This window comes from Symphalangus syndactylus, chromosome 20 (genome assembly GCF_028878055.3).
Source record: "Symphalangus syndactylus isolate Jambi chromosome 20, NHGRI_mSymSyn1-v2.1_pri, whole genome shotgun sequence".
NCBI classification, from domain to species: Eukaryota; Metazoa; Chordata; class Mammalia; order Primates; family Hylobatidae; genus Symphalangus; species Symphalangus syndactylus.
Window position 1 is genome coordinate 68,408,955 of NC_072442.2, and position 24,933 is coordinate 68,433,887.

The following is a 24,933-nucleotide window of genomic DNA, read 5'->3' on the forward strand; positions in this document are numbered from 1 at the left end:
AGGGCAGTAAATTGTGGCTTATACCTCACTTCTTAGATCTGCTTCTAGAATAAGGAGTTTATTGACAGTTATCACCACATCGGCAGAGGTTTTGCAAAAATGAAGGGCTAAATCTCTCAGTAAACAGTTTCTTAATTTTTAATCTGACATCGAAAGTTGAAGAAATAATCTAAAAAATATCAGGTTTGAGGAATCGTGTTTCTTCCTAGAGACCATAAAGAGCCACAACACAAATGACAGTGAAACACGGGTTTCAATTTCCATTGAAAATACTCTAAGATGCACAGGTTTGAGAATTATATTTTTCTAATTGTAACATTTTGAATTTCATTTCAATGAAATCTGCTGTCCTAAGACAAGTATGAGAAATTAATCCTAGGTCTCCACACCTTAAGATACACTGTGTAAGGCCGGGCGCGGTGGCTCACACCTGTAATCCCGGCACTTTGGGAGGCTGAGGCAGAAGGATCACCTGAGGTCACAAGTTCGACATCAGCCTGGCCAACATGGTGAAACCCCATCTCTACTAAAAATACAAAAATTAGCCGGGCGTGGTGGCAGGCGCCTGTAATCCCAGCTACTGGGGAGGCTGAGGCAGGAGAATCCCTTGAACCTGAGAAGCAGAGGTTGCAGTGGGCCGAAATCGCGCCACTGCACTCCAGCCTGGGTGACAGAGCAAGACAAAAAAAAACAAAACAAAAAAAACACTGGGTAATCACTAACCCATTATTCCTTGTGGCGTTACGAGGTCGGACCAATCCTTGATATCCTCAAATTTCACCTTAATGAGGCTGACACCTTTCAGCTTATTGACTGGCAGCTCCTTTAGGTATTCTAGACGGCTAAAGAAGAACGTTTTTGGCACGGCTCCAGCCTTGAGAGCGTCTGTAATGAGCCTGCGACCTTCCAGCAGGATCTTCCCTTGTTTTTCCCGAAATGGCCTGGACTTTACTATTGTCATTACATTGCTGTAGATGGAAATAAAAAAAAAAAAAACAGGTAACTATCAACATCCTTGTTACTGAGACACGCTTAGTTGTAACAGAAATAAAGAGCTAAGGAGAGGGCCGGGCGCGGTGGCTCACGCCTGCAATCCCAGCACTTTGGGAGGCCGAGGCGGGCGGATCACCTGAGGTCAGGAGTTCCAGACCAGCCTGGCCAACATGGTGAAACGAAAACAACAACAAAGAGCTAAGGAGAAACAGAAGCTAATTCCAAAAACGCTTATTCGGCCCTCTGTGCATAATACAAAAACCAGTGGGCTGTACTGGAAGAAGTCCTCCATTGGAAGGAAGTTAAGGTTCCGCTGTGAGACGGGAAGGGAAACGAGAACATTCGACAGGCTCAAGAACCACATCACCTCAGCCTCCTGTCCCCGGGATACGCTTTATCGTAGCGAAGCCCAGACTCTTCCCAGGTGCTGGGAGCGCGGGATGCGGACTCCTCGAGCGGTTGTTCCTCTCGTTGCTCCTGGGCACTGGCCTCAGATGGTGCCTTGCGGGGCCGCTTCCCAGGAGCGCGCTTCTGTTCCACCACCTCTCCGGAAGGAAACACCACTTTCACTGGGCTCCGCCGCAGCGCCCGGACCCAGCGCCTCGCGTCAAGGTCCCAAGCCTGGACCACCTGCAGCAACGGTCGCACGACAAACCTCGCGGGTCTCACCAGCGCCGCCATCTTCCCTGAGACCCGGGCTGCGTCACGAAAGCGCGCCGACGGCGGCCAGTGACGTCACGGTCCGTGGCGCCCTTCGTGGACCGGGCTGTATCGTGCGCGTGACGGCTGCGTGCGGCGGGAATCATGGCTGCTCGCAGAGCTCTGCACTTCGTATTCAAAGTGGGCAACCGCTTCCAGACGGCGCGTTTCTATCGGGACGTCCTAGGGATGAAGGTGCAGGCCGGGGCCGACAGGGGCTGGCGCGCGAGGCTGGGACGGGCGCCCGAGCCGGCCCTGGCGGAGGGAGGGGAAAAATGGGTGTGTCGTGAACCTCAGCCGGAGGGTGTCCGACCTTAGGCCCTGCGCGGTGTTCAGCTTCAGGAGCGTGGCGAGTCGCCGGTGGGGATCAAAGGCCTTGGAGAGGGGCCTGACACGATTAGTCCCCGCGGTGTGCCCACGCACGTCCTTTCATTTAAGCCACTCGTAAATGTTTATTGAGCCCCGCCCTTGTGGAGCTTACTGTCTACCGGAAAAGACGGTAAATAAAATGTTATATAATGCTTTCCAGTTAATATTTGTCTTTTCCGGTTTGGAGCCTTCGATGTAGATAAAATCAACATATTAAGAGTTCTGCTTCTATCAAGGCTGGTCTGAGTAGTCCCTTTCGGATACTCAGTCTCTGAATATATGCTCCAGCTCTCAACCCATCTGCTTTTCAACAACACCCAGAAGCGGTCTCTCTCGGGTCCTGAGAAGCTGTTATTGCAGGAGTCAATTGGTTGGGGAACTGGGTTTGGGGGACCCCCTTTGATAAGCCAGGGAGGTAGGGAACACACCACTAAGGAAGACTTGAAAGGTGCAAGAGTGCGGTTTAGTGTAGAGACGGTGCAGTAGACGGGGATCTGAATTCGTCAGGTCATTTTTAAAATATCTGCTATTTTCAGGGTACTACGTTGAGTTTTGGCAACAAAGGTGCAAATGACCCTGATATATATCCTCCATTAGAGCTCATGGCTTGGGTTGAGGTGGGAGTTGGAACTGGATTTGTACGTAGATGGTAATGGAAGTCAGAATTTGATAGTGAAAAACCACCAAACTTTCGATAGCAGAAACCACAGAGCTGTCCCTTGTTAGTATTTCCTCCTTGATCAAAAGGTTGTTGCAAAGATTAAACACATGCCGGCGCGGTGGCTCACGCCTGTAATCCCAGCACTTTGGGAGGCCAGGCGAGTGGATCACTGGAGGTCAGGAGTTGGACACCAGCCTGGCCAACATGGTGAAACCCCGTCTCTACTAAAAATACAAAAATTAGCTGGGCATGGTGGCACACGCCTGTAATCCCAGCTACTCGGGAGGCTGAGGCAGGAGAGTCGCTTGTACCTGGGAGGCGGAGGTTGCAGTGAGCCGAGATCGCGCCATTGTATTCCAGCCTGGGTGACAAAAGCAAAACTCCGACTAAAAAAAAAAAAAAGAAAAGATTCAACACCTTATTGTATGTATAGTATTTAACATACAGATAATAGTACATTATATAAGTGTTAGCCACTATTATAAAAATACAAAAGAAGGAGAGGTTTTCCAACCTGGGTGATGAGGAAATAATTCATGTAGACCTTGTATTGAGTTGACTTTTTTTTTTTTTTTTTTTGAGGTGGAGTCTCGCTCTGTCGCCCAGGCTGGAGTGCAGTGGCGCGATCTCGACTCACTGCAAGCTCAGCCTCCTGGGTTCACACCATTCTCCTGCCTCAGCTTCCCGAGTAGCTGGGACCACAGGCGCGTACCACAACGCCCGGCTAATTTTTGTTAATATTTTTAGTAGAGACGGGGTTTCACCGTGTTAGCCAGGATTCGAGTTGACTTCTTTTTTTCTTTTTTTTTTGAGACGGAGTCTCGCTCTGTCACCCAGGCTGGAGTGCAGTGGCGCGGTCTGGGCTCACTGCAAGCTCCGCCTCCCGGGTTCCCGCCATTCTCCTGCCTCAGCCTCTCGAGTAACTGGGACAACAGGCGCTCGCCACCACACGCCGGACTAATTTTTTGTATTTTTAGTAGAGACGGGGTTTCACCATGTCAGCCAGGATGGTCTCGATCTCCTGACCTCGTGATCCGCCCGCCTCGGCCTCCCAAAGTGCTGGGATTACAGGCATGAGCCACTGTGCCCGGCCCGAGTTGACTTCTAAAGATAGGATATCCACAGATTAGAGGAGGAGCTACACAGTAAAACTGAAGAGCCAGTGCGGAGATGGCACATGTTTGCGAAGCCACTGGTTTTATGTACCTTTATTTGAGGTTGCTTAGTTGAAGTTAAGGAGATGGGATATCAGGATGGACAGGTCAGCATTGCTTCTAATAGTATCTTGAATGCTATGCTAAAGATTTGGATTTTATGCTGCAGTAAGATGGGAGCTCACATTCTTAAAACAGGGCGGTGATGGGATCAGAGCCTTGTGCTTTAGGCATGTACTTTTTTGGTGATAATAAGGAAGGATATCGGTAAGGAATTTTTTTTTTTTTTTTTTTTTTTTTTTCTGGTTGAGACGGAGTCTCGCTCTGTCGCCCAGGCTGGAGTACAGTGGCGCAATCACGGCTCACTGCAAGCTCTGCCTCCTGGGTTCACACCATTCTCCTGCCTCAGCCTCCCGAGTAGCTGGGACTACAGGCGCCCGCCACCATGCCCGGCTAATTTTTTGTATTTTTAGTAAAGATGGGGTTTTACTGTGTTAGCCAAGATGGTCTCGATCTCCTGACTTCATGATCCACCCGCCTTGGCCTCCCAAAGTGCTGGGATTATAGGCGTGAGCCACCGTGCCCGGCCAATAAGGATGGTTTTTAATAGTCTGAGCGAAGCGTTGGGAACTTGAACTGGCAGGAGCCGTGGGAATCAAAAAGGAGGACTAAAGCTAACACATTGAGAGCCTGCTGTGTGCAGGGTTCTGTGAGATGCTTTAATACCATCCATTCCCATCACATGTTAGGAGACAGACTCAGATTCTAATTTGCTCAGAGTTACACAACTACTAAATGACAGAATTCCAAATCCGACTTTTTTTTTTTTTGAGATTGAGTTTTGCTCTTGTCACCCAGGCTGGAGTATAATGGCGCAATCTCAGCTCATTGCAACCTCTGCGTCCCGTGTTCAAGCAATTCTCCTACCTCAGCCTCCTGAGTAGCTGGGATTACAAGCGCCCACCACTACACCCAGCTAATTTTGTATTTTTAGTAGAGATGGGGTTTCACTAAGCTGGCCAGACTGGTCTTGAACTCCCGACCTCAGGTAATCTGCCCACCTCAGCCTCCCAAAGTGCTGGGATTAGAGGCGTGAGCCACGGCATCCATCTTTTTTTTTTTTTTTTTTTTTAATTTTGAGATGGAGTTTTGCTCTTTTCAACCAGGCTGTAGTGCAGTGGCGCGATCTCGGCTCACTGCAACCTCCGTCTCATGGGTCCAAGTGATTCTCCTGCCTCAACCTCCTGAGTAGCTGGGATGACAGGCACATGCCACCACGCCTGGCTACTTTTTGTATTTTTAGTTGAGATGGGGTTTCACTATGTTTGCCAGGTTGATCTTGAACTCCTGACCTCAGGCAGTCCACCTGCCTTGATCTCCCAAAGTGCTGGTATTACAGGCATGAGCCACCGCGCCCAGCCCAAATCAGACTTCTTTAATGCTGAAGGCCACACTTTTTCCCCCTGCATAGCACTGCTTACCAATCTAAATAGATTTCACAACTGATTTGGTAACGTGACCCTTTTGTCAAGCTGTTCTTCCTTCCACTACTTCTATGCTGGGAAAAGTGTAAAGCTCATTTGCTTTTGTTCTTTTACAAGTAAAGCTTATAAATGATAATGTCTGTGTTTTGACATCTTAGTCTGTGTTAAAGACTCTGTGAGCAGTACTAGTAACACTTCACAATTTGTTCTAAATCTCACACCAGGTTCTGCGGCATGAGGAATTTGAAGAAGGCTGCAAAGCTGCCTGTAATGGGTATGATACCTTGTTTCTTAAAATCTCCTTTAGGCTCTGACTACACCCGGATAACAGAAGACAGTTTCTCAAAGTGAGTATAAAGCAGTGGAATTAATTAAGGAGGCAGTAAGTTAGGGAGGCAACTTCAGGAACATCAGGAATACATACTCTGTTTCTCTGCACTGTCATAGTGAGTATAAAGGAGTGGAATTAATTAAGAATGCCATAAATTAGGGAGGCAACTTCAGGAACGTCGGGAACATACACTGTTTCCTCTGCACTCTCATACAACACTTGTGGCACACAAAGCGATTCTCCAGCTCTCTAATACCAGCCGGCTGTCCTGTTATTTAATTCATTCTGACTCTACCTGGAGTTAATGTCAGATCCCGCAAGTTAAGGGCTCAGTCCCAGAAGGTTTCCGCCACGTCAGGTGCAGGTCACAGTCTGGATCTCCAGGATTTCCGATGACCAACAACAAGTCAGGGCTCCCGCTCCTGCTTCCTTGGGTTTGATAATCTGCTACAGTGGCTCATGGAACTAAGGGAAACGCTTGAAACATTTACTTACATTTCCTGGTTTATTATAAAGGGTATGAGTCAGAAATGGCCGGACAGAGGAGATACATAGGGCAGGGCATGGGGAGTGGGCAGCAGAGCTTCCGTGCTCTTCCGGGCAGGCTCCAATCCAGCACCTCCATACGTTCAGCATCCCAGAAGCTCATGAGTCTCATTGTTGAAGCCTAAGAGAGCCCAGTCTCCTTCCCTTTCCTTCCCAGAGGCTGGTGGATGGGACTGAAAGTTCCAGTCCTCTGATCATTTGTCTTTCTGGTGACCAGCCCCATGCTGAGTCTATATAGAGGCCCCACTCTAAGTCACTTCATTAGCATAAACTCAGGTGTGACTGAAAGGGGCTCATTATGAATAACAAAAGATATTCCCGTCAGGAAATTCCAGAGGTTTTGGGAGCTCTGAGACAGGAACCAGGGACAGTGACCAGATATGTTTCATATTATGCCGCAAATGCAAATAAGTGCATGCTCTGGATGAAACAGCGGCTTTCCAGTATCTTTTTTTTTTTTTTTTGAGACAGAATCTCACTCTGTCACCCAGGTGGGAGTGCAAGGTCATTATCCTGGTTCACTGCAACCTCTATCTCCCGAGTTCAAGCAGTTCTCCTCCCTCAGCCTCCCTAGTACGTGAGACTATGGGCATGCCCCACCATGCCCAGCTAATTTTTGTATTATTAGTAGAGATGGGGTTTCACCATGTTGGCCAGGCTGGTCTCGAACTCCTGACCTCAGGTGATCCTCCCGCCTCGGCCTCCCAAAGTGCTGGGATTACAGGCCTGAGCCACTGCGCCCGTCCATCTCTTAAGCTTAGTACCGTGACAAGTTGGAACAGTCCAAGGCCTATTAGGAATTTCATGCTTGTTGATTGATAGTCAAAGAAATAACAGGTCGGTTGGAGAACTGTCTTTAGGATTCTGTTCCTTGCTTTACAGAAAAGGTGAACAAATCTTTCCTTCAAGTAGATGCTGAATAGATAGTCTTTGGAGCTTGTAGTAGGGTCCCATGAGCACCGCCCACAGCTGCTTTCTGTACCGTCTCAGTTCATCTCATCTTTAAGAGAACTTTTAGGACCAGACAGGACTGCTCATCTCTCTGTGCCCCGTAGTTCTCTGGGGGTGGCCTGAGGCTGATTTTTCTATGGTCACTGAGTTCATTTACTTTTATTTTCTAGGCCTTATGATGGGAAATGGAGTAAAACAATGGTGGGATTTGGGCCTGAGGATGATCATTTTGTTGCAGAACTGACCTACAATTACGGCATCGGAGACTACAAGCTTGGCAATGACTTTATGGTAAATGCCGTTTTTCTCTAGCAGATTTTTGGCTGGGGTAGGTGGCTGGTTGTAAATTTGAGTAGAGTGTTGAAGGTGTGTGTGAGTGAAGAGAGAACATTTGAGCAGAGACTCAAAAGAGGTCAGGGAGTTAGCCATGTGAATATCTGGGGGACAAGCATTCCAGGCAGAGAATATTCTGTGCAAGAGCCCTCAGGTAACATGTGGCGTGTTCAAGGAGGTGTAAGGAAGCCAGTGTGACTGATATAGAGAACGAGAAGGGAACGTGGTAAGAGGGGGTCAGCAGTGCCATGGGGTGAGACTGCAGGGGCCTCCTAGGCCACAAGTCCTCCGAGTGAAATGAGCCATTGGAGGACTTTGCGTAAAGGGAAAGCAAGGCTGGTGCCGTCTGGGGGTGGACTATAGGATGCGTTTTGGAAAGTTTACTTTGGCTACAGAGTGGATAATTTACAAGACTGGAGGCAGAGAGGCCATTATAATAATCCAAGCTAGAAACAAGGCTAGTCTTCTCAGAAAGCATACGTGTACATTTCTAGGCACTTTGATTAAATGTAAGGAAACCTTGATAGTTTGCTTATTTTTGTTGTGTTTGTTTGTTTGTTAAAAAAGCAAGAACAGGTCACCTTAAATAGGTAGCTAGCTGGCAGACCCAGGTAACATCAAGATTTCTCTGGCTAGATCTTTAGAATTAGAAGAGGTTATCTTTGGTGTTAAATGAATCAGACTTCACTGGCATTTCAATTTCTGTCCTATTATTCTTGAAGGTCTGAATGTTTGTGGGATAAAACATTGAAAACTGTTTTTAAATCACTAGAAGAAAATGTTGGATGCCAGTTAAATCTTAGGTGATTTTACCTAAAGGCAGTAGGGGCTGGGCTCATTGTCTTGTTCTGTAAAATACCCGTTGTGATTGTGTACTTGGGATGTACTGTTGTTTGTTTTAGGGAATCACACTTGCTTCTAGCCAGGCTGTCAGCAACGCCAGGAAGCTGGAGTGGCCACTGACGGAAGTTGCAGAAGGTGTTTTTGAAACCGAGGCCCCGGGAGGATATAAGTTCTATCTGCAGAATCGCAGTCTGCCTCAGTCAGGTAATTATACCAGAACCACTAAAAGCCTCTGTCTAAAGGCATCTTTGGTGAAAGGAAAGTGAGGGCCGCCTGTCTTTTTTTTGTAGAGTCTTTCTGTGTTCATGTGATGTGTCTTCCCCAGCCAGTGCTTTTACCTGTTATCGGAGAAATTATATTCTCATATCAGAACTTTAATACATAGCGGTAGGGGATCTAGACTGGTTCTGGGTATTGATTTATGATTCTTTCATCTGTAAATAACAGAAAACCCAACTACTTTGAACAGTTATAGAATCTTTTAGCTCACAGAGCAGGCGTTCTATAGGTGGGAAAGATTTCAAGGTTAGATGATTCACCAGCTCACCACATTTTCTCTTTCTACGTTCTGTTATTCTCTGCGGGTACCTCTCCTAGAGCTAGTCCCCTCAAGGTTGCAGGAGGGCTGCCAGGAGAGGCGGGGCCACGTGCTCCCACATTCCCGTCTGGTAGGAGAGGGGATGCTGACTTCTTTGTGCTTTTTTTTTTTTGAGACTGTCACTCCGGCTGGAGTGCATTGGCATGATCTCTGCTCACTGCAACCTCTGCCTCCCAGGTTCAAGCGATTCTCCTTCCTCAGCCTCCCAAGTAGCTGGGATTACAGGCACCCGCCACCATGCTCAGCTTTTTTTTTTTTTGTATTTTTATTAACTTTTAAAAATTATTTATTTATTTATTTATTTTATTTTTATTTTATTTTTTTGAGACAGAGTCTCACTGTGTCCCCCAGGTTGGAGTGCAGTGGTGCGATCTCAGCTCACTGCAAGCTCTGCCTCCTGGGTTCACGCCATTCTCCTGCCTCAGCCTCCCGAGTAGCTGGGACTACAGGCGCCCGCCAACACGCCCGGCTAATTTTTTGTATTTTTAGTAGAAACGAGGTTTCACCGTGTTAGCCAAGATGGTCTTGATCTCCTGACCTCGTGATCCGCCCGTCTCAGCCTCCCAAAGTGCTGGGATTACAGGCGTGAGCCACTGCGCCCGGCCTATTTATTTTTTGAGACGGAGGGAATCTTGCTCTGTCGCCCAGGCTAGAGTGCAGTGCCGCAATCTCGGCTCACTTGCAACCTCCGCCTCCCAGGTTCAAGTGATTCTCCTGCCTCAGCCTCTCCAGTAGCTGAGATTACAGGCACACGCCACCACGCCTAGCTAATTTTTGTATTTTTAGTAGAGACAAGGTTTCACTATGTTGGCCAGGTTGGTCTCGAACTTCTGACCTCACTTGATTCACCTGCCTCAACCTCCCAAAGTGCTGGGGTGACAGGCGTGAACCACCGTGCCCGGCCCTTTTTACTTTCTTTTTAAGAGCAGAAGAAAAACTTTCCTAGAATCTTCCAGCAAACTTCCTGGTCAGAGTTGATATACTGTGCCTGCTCCTAAACCAGTCACTGGCAAGAGAAATAGGATCACCCCCAACCCATTTAGCCTCTGGAACTGAGGTTGGTTTCCCAGACTTCAGCCTGGGTCCTCAGGGAGGGATGGCGTGGGAGCGAGGAGCCCCCACGCTGACTGCCACACAGAGCAAGAAGGACACTTTGCAGGGTTTGTTTTGTTGACTGCAGAGGCAGCCTCATCAGTGTTTCATTTTGTATTTAATGCCTGCAAATTCAGCTACCTGCTCTGTCAAAACAAAAGCAAAAACTGGGAAAATGCTGGCGAATGGCAAGGGCACTTGTGCCCACTCTCTCACTTGGTGAACGTATGCCTGCAAGTGGGCCTGAGAAGGGAGTCCTGGAAATTCTCCTTCCACTGGTCGGCCTCCTGTCCCCAATGCCCCCATGCTGAGTCTCTGTAGAATGTTTAATGCTCCTTGTTTATCATCTGGTGCTCAGCAAAAGAAAGATCAGTCCGTTCCAGTGTGGGAGGCTAGACTTGGCTGTGTGGGACTCGTGGAGAGATGGTGTTTCTCTACTTCACTGGTGATTTAAAGGGTGTTTATGGTGTTTTTTTGTTGATAGGTGATTGATCCTTTGCTGACTTTAAAACTTAACTCTTGCAGCTAGCTCCACCATCCATTTTTTTCCTCCAGCCTTAGTGATATTTCAGTACTTAAAATAATAGAGAGCCTCACAGTGCTAAGAAGCTTTTGTCCTTTGGAATGGAAATCCCCTTGGGTGTTTCTGGTTGATAATGTGGTCAGACCTTCTGTCCGGCTGGCATTCATCTTTCCTTTGAATTACTCACTTCTGTGCAGCTTCACCCACGTGTTAACTTCCTGTCCTGCATCCCTTCAGGCTCCAAGTCAACTGGGATTTGTTGATTTTGAAGTAAATGGAAAGAAAAAAATGGAGCCTGCCAGGCGGGGGCACTTGTGAGAAACAGCGTCTTAATCACGGTATTGCTGTTCTAGCAAACAGGACTAAGGCAGTGAAAGCCAAAGAAAAATGCACTGAATTTATCGTAGTCAGATGGAGACGTGGAACAGCTCTTTAGAAAGTCACTTCAGAATGTGAAAAGTTTCCAGTAACAGTAGGTGTTTCAATATGACTTATTCTTTTTACAAAATAATCAAGTTTTTTCCTTAGACAAGCAGAGAAGCCGAAAAAAAAAAAACACACACACCCATATATCCAGAGAGATGCACTGCTGACATTTCAGAGTATATCTTTCCAATATTTTGTCAAGAATACATATATATAATTAAGTGTATACACTTCTTCATATCCTTTTATAGGAGTTCCATTGTATTATTACATGGTAGGAAGATAAACGATTCTCTATTATGGGATATCTATGTCGTTCCTAGTGTTTTATTGTTCTGAGCAACACTGATGAATGTCTTTGTGGTAAAAGCCCTTCATACATCCACAATTACTTTTCGAGTGGCTGAAAATGGACTTGTTCTTTCAAAAGCAATGAGCATTTTTTAAAGCTTTTGGTACATTCCGTCAAATTATTGCCCAGAAATGTACTAATTTACACTTGTATTATATGATTGTGATTTTCCCCTCTACACTAATACAGTTAACACTGCCAACTTTTAACATTATTTGCACATTAGATAACAAAAGATTTTATGTGAATTCTAATTTCTTTGTTTTTTGGGGGGGTCAGGTTGAATATTTTTGTATATGTTATTTGACCATTCTAATTCCTCCTTTTGCGGATTATTGCTTTGTGCCTTTTTCCTATTTTTCTAGCATGTTCATTCTTTTCCTATTAATATTTACAGGTGATTTATACATTAAGGACTTTTTGTCCAATATATTGCAGTTGTTCCCCCTACTGTGTTGTATACTCTAGTTTTGATTGTAATTCCTTTTCTTGGTTGTTGCCTAGGAGTTTTCCATTTTGTGTAATTTACGTAGCAGAATTTTTTCTTCATAGTTTTTCTATCTTTGGTGTCAGGTTTAAAGAAAAATCTTCCTGTACTCCAAAATTGTATAAATAATCATCTGTATCTAGTATTTTCATGGTTTCATTCTTTAAACTTATTTTTTTAACCCATCAGGAATGTATTTTGTCATTTATTTCGAAGATGTAAGTTTTTCTTACCAAATGATTAGCCAGTCTTCTTAGTGCCATCCATTGAATAATGAGGCTTTTCATACTGTCTTTTTTTTTTTTTTTTAGACAGGACCTCACTCTGTGGCCCAGGCTGGAGTGCAGTAGTGCAATCTTGGCTCACTGTGGCCTCGACCTCCCGGGCTCAAACGATCCTCCTGCTTCTACCTCTCAAGTGGCTGAGAATACACACATGAGCCACCACGCCTAATTTTTTTTTTTTTTTTTGAGACAAAGTTTTGCTCGTCTCCCAGGCTAGAGTGCAATGGCACCATCTCGGCTCACTGCAACCTCCGCCTCCCAGGTTCAAGCAATTCTCTTGTCTCAGCCTCCCGAGTAGCTGGGATTACAGGCATGTGCCAGCACGCTCGGCTAATTTTTTTTATTTTTTATTTTTAGTACAGACAGGGCCATGTTGGCCAGGCTGGTCTTGAACTCCTGACCTCAGGTGATCCACCTGTCTCGGCCTCCCAAAGTGCTGGGATTACAGGCATCAGCCACCGCGCCCGGCCAATTTTTTAAAAAGTTTTCATAGAGGCAAGGTCTCACTGTGTTGCCTGCGTTGGTCTTGAATTCGTAGGCTCACACAATCCTCCTATCTCAGTCTCCCAAAGTGCTGGGATTACAGGCATGGGCCACTGCACCCGGCTTCATACTGGCTTAAAATCCCTTTCTTATCGTAAAGTGAATTTGTATGTACACATGTGCATGTTTTGATATTTCTATTTTATTCTATTAAATTGATCTGTCTATTCCTGCTTTATTACCCAACAGATCCCGTATTAAAAGTAACTCTAGCAGTGTCTGATCTTCAAAAGTCCTTGAACTACTGGTGTAATCTACTGGGAATGAAAATTTATGAAAAAGATGAAGAAAAGCAAAGGGCTTTGCTGGGCTATGCTGATAACCAGGTGAGCAGTCTTGGAGAAGAATAACCTGTTACTTTGAATTTGGATAAATGAAGCTTATAAATGGCTTATAACCTTTATAAATGAACTTAACATGAAGGTTGTTCCCATAGTTTCTTCACAGTGATTCAATATTTATATAGATAAACAGAAGAAAATGAAAATAAGTGATAACCTCACCACCCAGATATTACCTTGTTTATATTTGGGGATATATCTCTTCAGAAGTGGAATTGCTTAATCAAAGAGATTGAATGGATTTAATGCAAGATCTTTTTCATCTTCTTTTTCTAATAACCCAGCATTTGAGCACGATTTAGTCCTTGCACTTTGACCCTGCAATTCTACTCCTAGGAATTATTTTACAGATGTGCTCAACATACATAGGCACAAAGAAGTGTGTGCAAGGTTATCTGTTGCAGCATTGTTTGTAATCACAACGTGTAAGAATTTCAGTGTCCTGTAGATTAGAGACATATTTCAGTAATTTACGGTTCATTCATTGGAATGGATTACTATGTCGTAGCAAAAAGATTGAGGCAAATCTTTATGTATTGACATGGTAACATTAAGTGGAGAAAAACAAGGAACAGAATAATTTGTAAATTATACTACCATTTGTGTAAAAAAAAAAACAACATAGATGCGTGCAGTGCTTCTAGAAGGATACACAGGAAACTGCTGACTAGTTGTGTCCGGGGTGAGAGTAGGATAGACACTTAGTTTTTACTTTACTCCTTTAGTATATAATACTTGAATTTTTCTACCACATACATGTAATGAATGTACAACCTGTTCCAAAAAATAACCCCCTTTCCTATTTCAGTGTAAGCTGGAGCTACAGGGCATCAAGGGTGCGGTGGACCATGCAGCAGCTTTTGGGAGAATTGCCTTCTCTTGCCCCCAGAAAGAGGTAACGCTTGATACCAGATTGTTTGAGCTCTGCGACTAGCTAGTTCAACCCAGCTAAGAACCTTGCCCTTCCCTTCTTGAGGTCCTTTTTGATTGTGGCTTTAGTATCAAGTTCAGCAGTTGTTTCAAGAGCAGCTGAGATAATAAATTCAAACAAACGGCCCCTTGGTTCTTTCTGGTATCTGATACTCCTCTAGGGCTGACGAGGGCCGTGTCCTGAGTAGTGTGTGACCCCTGGCTCACGTTGCCTCTTTGTTTTCCTCAAGTTGCCAGACTTAGAGGACTTGATGAAAAGGGAGAACCAGAAGATTCTGACTCCCCTGGTGAGCCTGGACACCCCAGGGAAAGCAACAGTACAGGTGGTCATTCTGGCCGACCCTGTAAGTACTTCTCAGGCAAGGGGCAGGCTGGACCAGGGGTTTCTTCAAGGATGTCTTTGGCAGGTGTGTTTTCTCTTTGTTGGCGTAGGACGGACATGAAATTTGCTTTGTCGGGGATGAAGCATTTCGAGAACTTTCTAAGATGGATCCAGAGGGAGGCAAATTGTTGGATGATGTGAGTCTCATTTCTACATTTACGTCACCATGGGCCTGAGAGGGATGGCATTAAGTGTGTGTGGGAGGAGCCTAAGCAACAGGGTCCAGGTTCTTACTGTCAGAACCACGTCCTTTAGCTGTTGGGTTGAGCTCAGCCAAGGACCGATGTCTTCACTGCCACCTGTGTAGGCCGCTAGTCTAGACTCAGCATTTGTGCCTTCCCACAACCTCAGGCTGCCCTGGAACCGCTGCTGCTGGATCGTCCTTATTCTGCTCTCTGCATGGAGATGCCTCCATCCGACCCCCTGAGCTCTGCAGCTCGTTTGATCATCTCTTCTCCATTCTGCAGCATCAGTCTCTTCTTTCTAGTGAGTTCTTCTCGCCAGCACGCAAACAGGCGCCGAAAGCTCCCATCCTTTAAAAACCTTTCACTGACCCCACATCTCCTCTCCAGATTTCTTCTTCTAAAAATCTGAGTGCGCGCTGTTTCTCTTTCTCACCTCCCATTTTCACTTCAGTCTGTTTTGCACTGGCTCTTGTTACTCAGTGAAGTGCTTTTGTTTCTTGCCAAATATAGCAACTACTTTTAGATTCTCATCAAACTCAGTAATTCAGAAGCATTCAAAGTAGTTGTTGGATCCTAGCTCCTAGCACAAACCTGGCACATACTAGACGTTCTGCAAATACTTTGTTGAATGATTAAAGGAACAAATTGGTCTTTCTTGGTTCTGTCACATAACTATGTGACTGATCTTAAACAGTTTACTTAAATTCTTTGAACTTTAGTCTTCTTATCCAAAAATTTCAGAAAACAAGAGTATCTATCTCATAAGATCGTTATGGTTTATAGAGCTTCGCAAATTACTGACATAATAGTAGATGCACAATTAACATTAAAGCAGGAAATGTATAGAAAATACAGTCTTTATACATTTTATCCTGAAGGAAAATAGAATCTCAGTCATCCTCTCAGCTGACAAATTTGCCAGACTCTTCCTCCTCACTCTTAATTTAATTTAATTAATTACTTAATTAAATTTTTTGAGATGGAGTCTAGCTGTGTCACCCAGGGTGGAGTGGAATGGTGCAATCTCAGCTCACTGCAACCTCCGCCTCCCAGGGTCAAGCGATTCTTCTGCCTTGGCCTCCCGAGGAGCTGGAACTACAGGCACCTGCCACCATGCTGGCTAATTTTTGTATTTTTAGTAGAGATGGGGTTTTGCCAGGTTGGCCAGGCTGGTCTCAAACTCCTAGCCTCAAGTGATCTACCCACCTCAGCCTCCTAAAGTGCTGGGATTACAGGTGTGAGCCACTGCGCCTGGCCCATTTTATTTTATTTTATTTATTTTTCGAAACGGATTCTTGCTTTGTCACCTAGGCTGGAGTGCAGTGGCATGATCTTGGCTCACTGCAACCTCCACCTCCCGGGATCAAGCGATTCTCCTGCCTCAGCCTCCCAAGTATCTAGGATTACAGGCACATGCCACCACACCTGGCTAATTTTTGTATTTTTTTTTTTTTGAGACGGAGTCTCGCTGTCGCCCAGGCTGGAGTGCAGTGGCAGGATTTCGGCTCACTGCAGGCTCCGCCCCCCGGGGTTCACGCCATTCTCCTGCCTCAGCCTCCCGAGTAGCTGGGACTACAGGCGCCCGCCACCTCGCCCGGCTAATTTTTTTTTTTTGTATTTTTAGTAGAGACGGTTTCACCGTGTTAGCCAGGATGGTCTCGATCTCCTGACCTCGTGATCCGCCTGCCTCGGCCTCCCAAAGTGCTGGGATTACAGGCGTGAGCCACCACGCCCAGCCTAATTTTTGTATTTTTAGGAGAGACGGGGCTTCACCATGTTGGCCAGAATGGTCTTGAACTCCTGACCTCAGGCGATCCGTCTGCCTTGGCCTCCCAAAGTGCTGGGATTACAGGTGTGAGCCGCTGCACCTGGCCCATTTTATTTTTTTAAGACGGGATCTCTCTCTGTCACCCAGGCTGTAGTGCAGTGACACGATCTCAGGGGATCTCTCTGTGTCACCCAGGCTGGAGTGCAGTGACACGATCTCAGCTCACTGCAAGCTCCGCCTCCTATGCTCAAGTGATCCTCCCACCTCAGCCTCCCGAGTAGCTGGAACCATAGGCGTGCACCACCATGCCTGGCTAATTTTTGTATTTTTTGTAGAGATGGGGTTTCATCATGTTGCCCAGGCTGGTTTCAAACTTCTTGGGCTCAATCATTCGATCCATCTTGGCCTCCCAAAGTGCTGTGATTATAGATGTGAACCACCGCACTCGGCCTCTGTTCACTCTTTCATAGCATTGATGAACTCCTGCTCCCTGAGCTCTCTTCTCCTCTGCTGTTAGCGATCCTGCCATTTTCTTTTTCTTTTTTTTGAGATGGGAGTCTCACTCTTTTGCCCAGGCTGGAGTGCAGTGGCACGATCTCAGCTGACTGCAACCTCTGCCTCCCAGGTTCAAGCAGTTCTCCTGCCTCAGCCTCCTGAGTAGCTGGTAGCTAGGATTACAGGCATGTACCACCATACCTGGCTAATTTTTGTATTTTTAGTAGAGATGGGGTTTCACCATGTTGGTCAGGCTGGTTGAGTAGGCCGGGCGTGGTGGCTCACACCTGTAATCCCGGCACTTTGGGAGGCCGAGGTGGGCGGGTCACAAGGTCAGGAGATCGAGACCATCCTGGCTAACACGGTGAAACCCCGTCTCTTGAACTCCTGACCTCAGGTGATCCATCCTCCTCGGCCTCCCAAAGGGCTGGGATTACAGGTGTGAGCCACTGCGCCCGGCCATCCTGCCATTTTCATCTCCCTGACAGTTTCTCCTCAGACACGGGCACCTCTTTCTGTGTCTCATCCCAAAGTGTTTTATACCCATAGCCCTGCTTTGCCGTTTTCCCCATTCTGCATTCTTCCTCTACTCTGAAGAGCGCTTACCTGCGACTCTGCTTACCCCTGCCCTGAACTTAGCCATCATCCTGGTTCCAGCCTCCTCACTTGTAGTTTTTAACTCCTTCCTCCGCTCAGACAAGTGGTTGTTGTTGATGAGGCATAATCTAGGTAGAATTTAAATGTGTTTTGACAGTTGTGTTTACTCATACAACCACTACTCAGGATACAGACCATTTTCCCAGGAAGTTCCCTCATGCCCATCTCCAATGAGTTGGCACCCTCATCTCCCAGATCAGCTGCTATTCTGACTTCTGTCACTGTAGGTGAGTTCGTTCTTGGACTTCATACAAATGGAATCATTCAGTATTTTCTTTTCTTTTGTGCCTGGCTTCTTTTACTCAATGTGGCTTTTTTTTGTTTTTTTTTGAGATGGAGTCTCACTCTGTCGCCCAGGCTGGAGAGCAGTGGCCCGATCTCGGCTCACTGCAAGTTCCGCCTCCTGGGTTCACACCATTCTCCTGCCTCAGCCTCCTGAGTAGCTGGGACTACAGGCACCTGCCACCACGCCCGGCTAATTTTTTGTATTTTTAGTAGAGATGAGGTTTCACCTTGTTAGCCAGGATGGTTTCGATCTCCTGACCTTGTGATCCGCCTGCCTCAGCCTCCCAAAGTGCTGGGATTACAGGTGTGAGCCACCGCGCCCGGCCTACTCAACGTGGTTTTGAGATTCCACCATGTAATTGCATATCACAGCTCATTTTTTTTTTAATTGCTGACTGATACTCAATTTTATGAATATAACAATTTGCTCATTCATTCTTACAATGGTGGACATTTCGTTTATTTCTAGATTTTTTTTATCTATTATAAGGAAGACTGCAATGAACATTCTTGTGTAAATCTTCTTGTAGATAGATGTTTCATTTCTCTTGAGTAAATAGTAGAACTGCTTTTACTTTATAAGAAAGTGTCAAACAGTCATTGAAAGTGATCGGACCATCGTTTGTCCATGAGAGGTCCAGTCACTCTACATTCTCACCAACACTTACTTTGCTTTTTGTGGGTTTTTTTAGCTATTCTAGCACATGTGAAATGGTTTCATTGGTGCAATCAAGTGATCCTTCCGCCTCAGCCACTACGTAGCTAGGGCTGCACCACTATGCCCAGCTAATGTTTTTTATGTTTGTAGAGACAGATTCTCACTGTGTTGCCCAGGCTGGCCTCCAGTGATCCTTCCAGCTTGGCCCCACAAAGGTTTAATTTTTATTTCCCTGATGACTAATGATATTGAGCACCTTTTCATGTGCTTATTAGCCATTTACTTCTTTTTGTGAATTTTATGTTCAAGTCTTTTGTCCATTTTTTAATAATTTTTAATATTTCATGATGAAAAGTTCCAAATATGCACAACTGAAGAGAGTACGACAGATCCTTACGTGACTCTTACGTCAACTCTGTACTGTAGTTTTTCATCATTCCTTCGTCACTTGCAAATTCAAGTATTTTTCCCAGCCATTAATTGAGTTTCTGAAGATGAGGAATTTTTTATTTTGGTGAAGTCCACCTTACAAACTTTTTCTCTTATGTGTAGTACTTTCTCTGTCCAGACCAATGTTATATCCCAAGAACCTCTTCACCTAGGAAACCCACCACGTATCACACTCAGTGTGTCTATAACTTACCTTACCTCAAATCCATTCTTCTTCCAGTAATATTAAATAAAGGCTGCTTGGGAGTGTTGATTCTGGGAAACCTGAATCTATGTTCCCGGGTTGCAGTCTTCAAGCTTGGCCCAGATAAACTCTCTATTTATGCTAAAAATATGTTAAAAAATAAAAAGAAATAAATGCTACTATATCAATACATTCTTAAGTGCTTTATTTTTATTTATTTATTTATTTTTGAGTCTCACTCTGTTGCCCAGGCTAGAGTGCAGTGGCGTGATCTCAGCTCACTGCAACCTCCGCCTCCCGCATTCAGGTGATTCTCCTGCCTCAGAGTAGCTGGGATTCCCGAGTATCTGGGGTTACAGGCATGTGCCACCATTCCCAGTTAATTTTTGTATTTTTAGTAGAGACAGGGTTTCACCATGTTGGCTAGGCTGGTCTTGAACTTTTGACCTCAGGTGATCCGCCCGCCTTGGCCTCCCAAAGTGCTGGGATTACAGGCGTGAGCCACCGTGCCCAGCCTTAAGTGCTTCATATACATTCTGTGATTCTTACCATGACCTGCAAGGTTGATAGCATCAGCCTTTGCAAATGAGGAAACCAAGGCTAAGGATGAGTAAGTCATTGGCCCTCCCTCTTGAATACCATACACTGAGTGAGTGGCAGGCAAGGGCTTGGATGGTGATGACCTCATTCCCCTTCACCCCTGAGGACCACACGCTGAGCAGGTGCAGGCAGGGCCTGGATGGATGCCTTTCAGGCTTTACAGTCAGTCCTTTTTCTTCCTCTGTGCTCTGCTCCCTCCCTGGACAGTACAGCGTATCTGTGATGCCAGTTGTTCACGCTGGAATCCTGAGAGCCAGTTTTGGTGTTATTTTGTTGTGTTTTGTTTTTTAACATTTAATAGACATTTTAGATGTACAGTCACTTTTGAACATTATTTCTCCTCATCCTTAAATTGTTTTAGCTATTAGTCACCAAGAGCTGTGAGTTCTGCCTCTGAAATGTCTTCTGCCTCTGAAATGTCTTCTGCCTGTCAGCTTCCCCTTTGAAAGGCCTCATTGTCACCTTACGGTCTGTCCCAAAGCAAACATCTAGTCATTTTTAAAACTGTTTAATCTGATAGCTGCTCTTTTGCCTCTGAGATAAATTTCAAACTCTCTGACAGAGCATGTGACATATTTGGACATTCTCTACCCTCTGACCTTCTGTCCCGCCTCCCTCCCTAAGTCCCCTAACTCATCCCCATTCCAGTCCCACTGAACTGTTACATTAGCTAAGATACATCTTCTTGCATCCAACCCAAAGGGTTTTTTCCCTCTCCTCTTTTAATTGTCCTTCAACACTTAAAAGCTTTCTTAGGTTAGGCCAGGCGCGGTGGCTCACCCCTGTAATCCCAGCACTTTGGGGGACCAAGGTGGGTGGCTCACCTGAGGTCAGGAGTCCCAGACCAGCCTGACCAACATGGTGAAACCCTGTGTCTACTAAATACAAAAAATTAGCCAGGCATGGTGGTGTACGCCTGTAATCCCAGCTACTTGGGAGGCTGAGGCAGGAGAATCACTTGAACCCAGAAGGCAGAGGTTGCAGTGAGCTGAGATGGCACCATTGCACTCCAGCCTGGGTGACAAGAGCAAAACTCCATCTCAAAAAAAAAAAAAAAAAAAAAAAAAAAAGCTTTCTTAGGTTCTCCAGATCATTTAGTTGTTCTTTCCTCCCACTTTTTGTGGCTCCTAAAAGACAGAAACATGCATATTTGTGAGTCGTGGTTTTTTTAATGCATATCTTTGATTTTTAAATACTTATTTTCATCAAGATAATAAATCAGATAGTACTAAGATTTTTTTTTTTTTTTTTTTTTTGAGACAGAGTCTTGCTCTGTTGCCCAGGCTGGAGTGCAGTGGCAAGATCTCGGCTCACTGCAAGCTCCGCCTCCCAGGTTCATGCCATTCTCCTGCCTCAGCCTCCCGAGTAGCTGGGACTACAGGCGCCCGCCACCACGCCCGGCTAATTTTTTGTATTTTTAGTAGAGACGGGGTTTCACCGTGTTAGCCAGGATGGTCTTGATCTCCTGACCTCGTGATCCGCCCACCTCGGCCTCCCAAAGTGCTGGGATTACAGGCGTGAGCCACCGCGCGCGGCTAGTACTAAGATTTTTTAGAAATGAAACGGTCCATCTCTGAGTCACGCTACCTAGGACAGCCACTTTCACCTTCACTGTTTCTAAATAATAAACATATTTGTTTCTTCTTTTTCAATTGCCAACTCATCTTGTGACTTCCTGCTGAGGTAGATATTATAGCAAATGCTTCAAGACACACACATGTGTACACACACTCTGTCATGCAAAATACTTGTTTCCATATCCGAGTTTTCAGCTGTTCTGTACACTCCTCAAAGCTTCCGACGGTCTCTGCTGACACACCTGAACCCAGCATGGTACCTGGCTCTTTTTGACTAAATAAATGAATGAATGTCCTTACTAAACAACTAAAGGGACACTTGTGGCACCAAAACATTATTGTTAAGGCTTTACTTATTTCTTTCTTTTTATGTGTATCTGTATATATGTGAGACGGGGTCTCACTCTGTTACCCAGGCTGAACTCGAATTCCTGAGCTCAAGTGATCCTCTGGCCTCAGCCTCCAAGTGGCTGTGACTATAGGTGTGACCACTGGGCACAGCTCAAGGCTTCCTTTTTAATTAAGATGCCCAAACTAAACAGAACCAACATCAGAAGAGCAGGCTGGGAGGAGACTTATGAAAGAGGAATCATTCCAGGCTTCATTACTAAAACATCACGTACGTTTCATATTTGGCCTCACTGTCAGACTGAATTTCGTGACACTAAAGATTCTTGAGCCGGGCGCGGTGGCTCAAGCCTGTAATCCCAGCACTTTGGGAGGCCGAGGTGGGCGGATCACGAGGTCAGGAGATCGAGACCATCCTGGCTAACACGGTGAAACCCCGTCTCTACTAAAAATACAAAAAATTAGCCGGGCGTGGTGGCGGGCGCCTGTAGTCCCAGCTACTCGGGAGGATGAGGCAGGAGAATGGCGTGAACCCGGGAGCCGGAGCTTGCAGTGAGCCGAGATCGCGCCACTGCACTCCAGCCTGGGCGACAGAGCGAGACTCCATCTCAAAAAAAAAAAAAAAAAAAAAAAAAAAAAAAAGATTCTTGAGCGTCTGCCCAGATGCTGTGAGTGGCAGGACTTGCTCTTTTACCAGAGATCCCTGATCGAGTTGGTCTGCCAGCCACACTTCCTGGCTACAGGCTTTGTTTGCCCTTGACCTTGACTCTGCAGAGTGCGGATGCACAGTTGCTCATGACTCACCAGTATCTCTTGCCTTACTGAACATAATACTCTTACTGGATTAATACTCTTTAAATGTTAACATTTTTTTTTTTATTTCTCTTCTCTTTTTCTTGGAGTGGGGGTTTGGATCTTTTTTTTAATGTTAATTTTTTTTATTGGGGTCAGTACAGTGAGGTGTAAAGTGGGCTATGTCTTCTGTTTTTCAGGCTTGGAGTCAATGTGTATTCTATTTCTATTTTACAGGCAATGGCAGCAGATAAAAGTGACGAGTGGTTTGCCAAACACAATAAACCCAAAGCTTCAGGTTAACGGAAGACATGACGCAGAGCAAGCCTCTGTAATTCCTGCCCAGCACCTGTGAGGCCTGACATGTCAGTTCCCGATAAATGCTCTTCTCATTTGTTTCCCGTACAGGCAAGGAGGCTTGGGTAGTGCAGATTTGTGTATTTCAGTCTTTGGAAGCTCTGATGTAATTTAGAAATGAAATCCGATCATGAGTCCAGGTAGAGAAGGCCTGCTGTAATCTACACTGTTGCTGGGACTGCACATTCTGTATATAACTGTGTTCGATGAGTGACAGATGATTGTCCAGACTAGGACAGCCGCATGAACGTGACTGTGGTTGGGATTGCAGATAGTTAGGGTTAACTCTGAATCATGTAGATTTTATGAGAGCAGCTGTTGGTAAATCCAAATTAATGGCTTGTCATGGTACCATTCCCAGCACCTGATGATACACTGTTCTATTATCTTATTCTGGCAGGTTTTGACATTTTACATTTTTTAAAGAAATTTTATTCCTTGGACCAAAAGGTTTGGTTAACCATCCCCATCTTACTTGCTTTTACATTTTGAGTGTCCAGAGGAAACAGAAAGGAATGAGTGTGTGACGTTGCTGCACACCTGGCTCCGTGCGAGTTTCTTTCTGTGCATATATTTTGTTTTGTTTATTTTTTTCTGTGTATATTTTTAATCCCGACAGAACATCATGTGAGATTTCTTTAAAATGGATTAAACGATTTCTTCAGCCTGAAAAAAAGGTTTTGGAAATGTTTTCTTGTAGTTTTGTTTGGTTCTGTACAACAAGTAGGTTTTAATCACTCGAAATGGAATTATGTTGTGTATTCATTGAATAATTAAATTTTTTTTGAAAGTAAGCTTCTGAAATCAAGCTGTTATACCAGTCTCTAAGTCTTATCATTTAAAGTGGTGGCCAGGTTCAGATTTTTAAAAATAAACTTAGGAGATTGGAAGGGATTGACTCAGAGGATCCTGGTTCCAAAAGAACATATATAGAATTACTTGTAAATCATAACCTCTGCTTTCCTCCCTTACTGGCAGGGTGTGGGGCATGGAAATTTTGGTTGCATTTCAGCTGATCTTCTTATAGGGGTGATACTATTATACCTTCACTGAGAGAAGGAAATTCTCATCCAGCTCTACAACTTTTCATTCAGCTTGAATTCCATATCCTAGGGAAGCAATCTTGAGTTTCAAAGCAAACCAAGTTATGTATGGCCTTCCTCTAGGTAATTGGTTCTTTTTTTTTTTTTTTGAGACGGAGTTTTGCTCTTGTTGCCCAGGCTGGAGTGCAGTGGTGCAATCTTGGCTCACTGCAACCTCCGCCTCCCGGTTTCAAGTGATTCTCCTGCCTCAGCCTCCCAAGTAGCTGGGATTACAGGCATGCGCCACCACGTCTGGCTAATTTTGTATTTTTAGTAGAGACGGGGTTTCTCAATGTTGGTTAGGTTGGTCTCGAACTCTTGACCTCAGGTGATCCACCCGCCTCAGCCTCCCAAAGTGCTGGGATTACAGGCATGAGCCACCGTGCCCTTCTCTTTTTTTTTTTTTTATGCGTGTGGAAATTATATGAACTTTGAATAACCAGATAAACTTCTGCTTCTCTTTAGAATGTATGTTAATTTTCCAATTTTCTTTTTTTTTTTTTTTGAGACGGAGTCTCGCTCTGTCGCCCAGGCTGGAGTGCAGTGGCGCAATCTCGGCTCACTGCAAGCTCCGCCTCCCAGGTTCACGCCATTCTTCTGCCTCAGCCTCGAGTAGCTGGGACTACAGGTGCCCGCCACCACGCCCGGCTAATTTTTTTTTTTGTATTTTTAGTAGAGATGGGGTTTCACCATGGTCTCGATCTCCTGACCTCGTGATCCGCCCACCTCGGCCTCCCAAAGTGCTGGGATTACAAGCGTGAGCCACCGCGCCTGGCCAAATTTTCCAATTTTCTATTAGATTATTAAGTAATTTTTAACGTTCCTCTCTAGTAATATTGTACTCATGAATAGAAACTCCTTTTCCCAGTGTATTGGGCTGCTATAATGTGGCCCTCGAAGTTTGTTGTGGTAAAATAAGTGGTTTATATAAGTACCGAATGACTAAATCACACACACTGGTTTCCCTTTTATCTGCTTTCCTTGTATTTTGGCGTACCAAAACGTTTTTCTCCTAAATGCACAACTGTGCATGATAGTGGGCAGCATGCAGGGTGAAAGGTAGCGCCTGCACGGGACATTTTGGCTTTAGGAGAGCTGCCTCCTTTTATTTATTTCATGGCCTGTCAAGTCTCGCTTTGTTGCGTTTTGTTTTTGTTTTTGTTTTTGTTTTTT

General features: G+C 45.3%; 1 protein-coding gene across 1 annotated transcript; it reads left to right on the forward strand.

Moving 5' to 3' along the window:
* Positions 1-742: 742 nt before the first annotated feature.
* Positions 743-23,486, forward strand: GLOD4 (glyoxalase domain containing 4). The gene is given in 13 exon segments (XM_055256629.2): positions 743-970; positions 1,350-1,494; positions 1,496-1,600; positions 1,602-1,811; positions 1,813-1,887; positions 5,585-5,634; positions 7,359-7,479; positions 8,424-8,568; positions 12,859-12,995; positions 13,819-13,905; positions 14,171-14,284; positions 14,373-14,459; positions 22,559-23,486. Coding segments are annotated over 13 exon segments (1,527 nt in total). The 5' UTR covers positions 743-785; the 3' UTR covers positions 22,625-23,486.
* Positions 23,487-24,933: the final 1,447 nt, after the last annotated feature.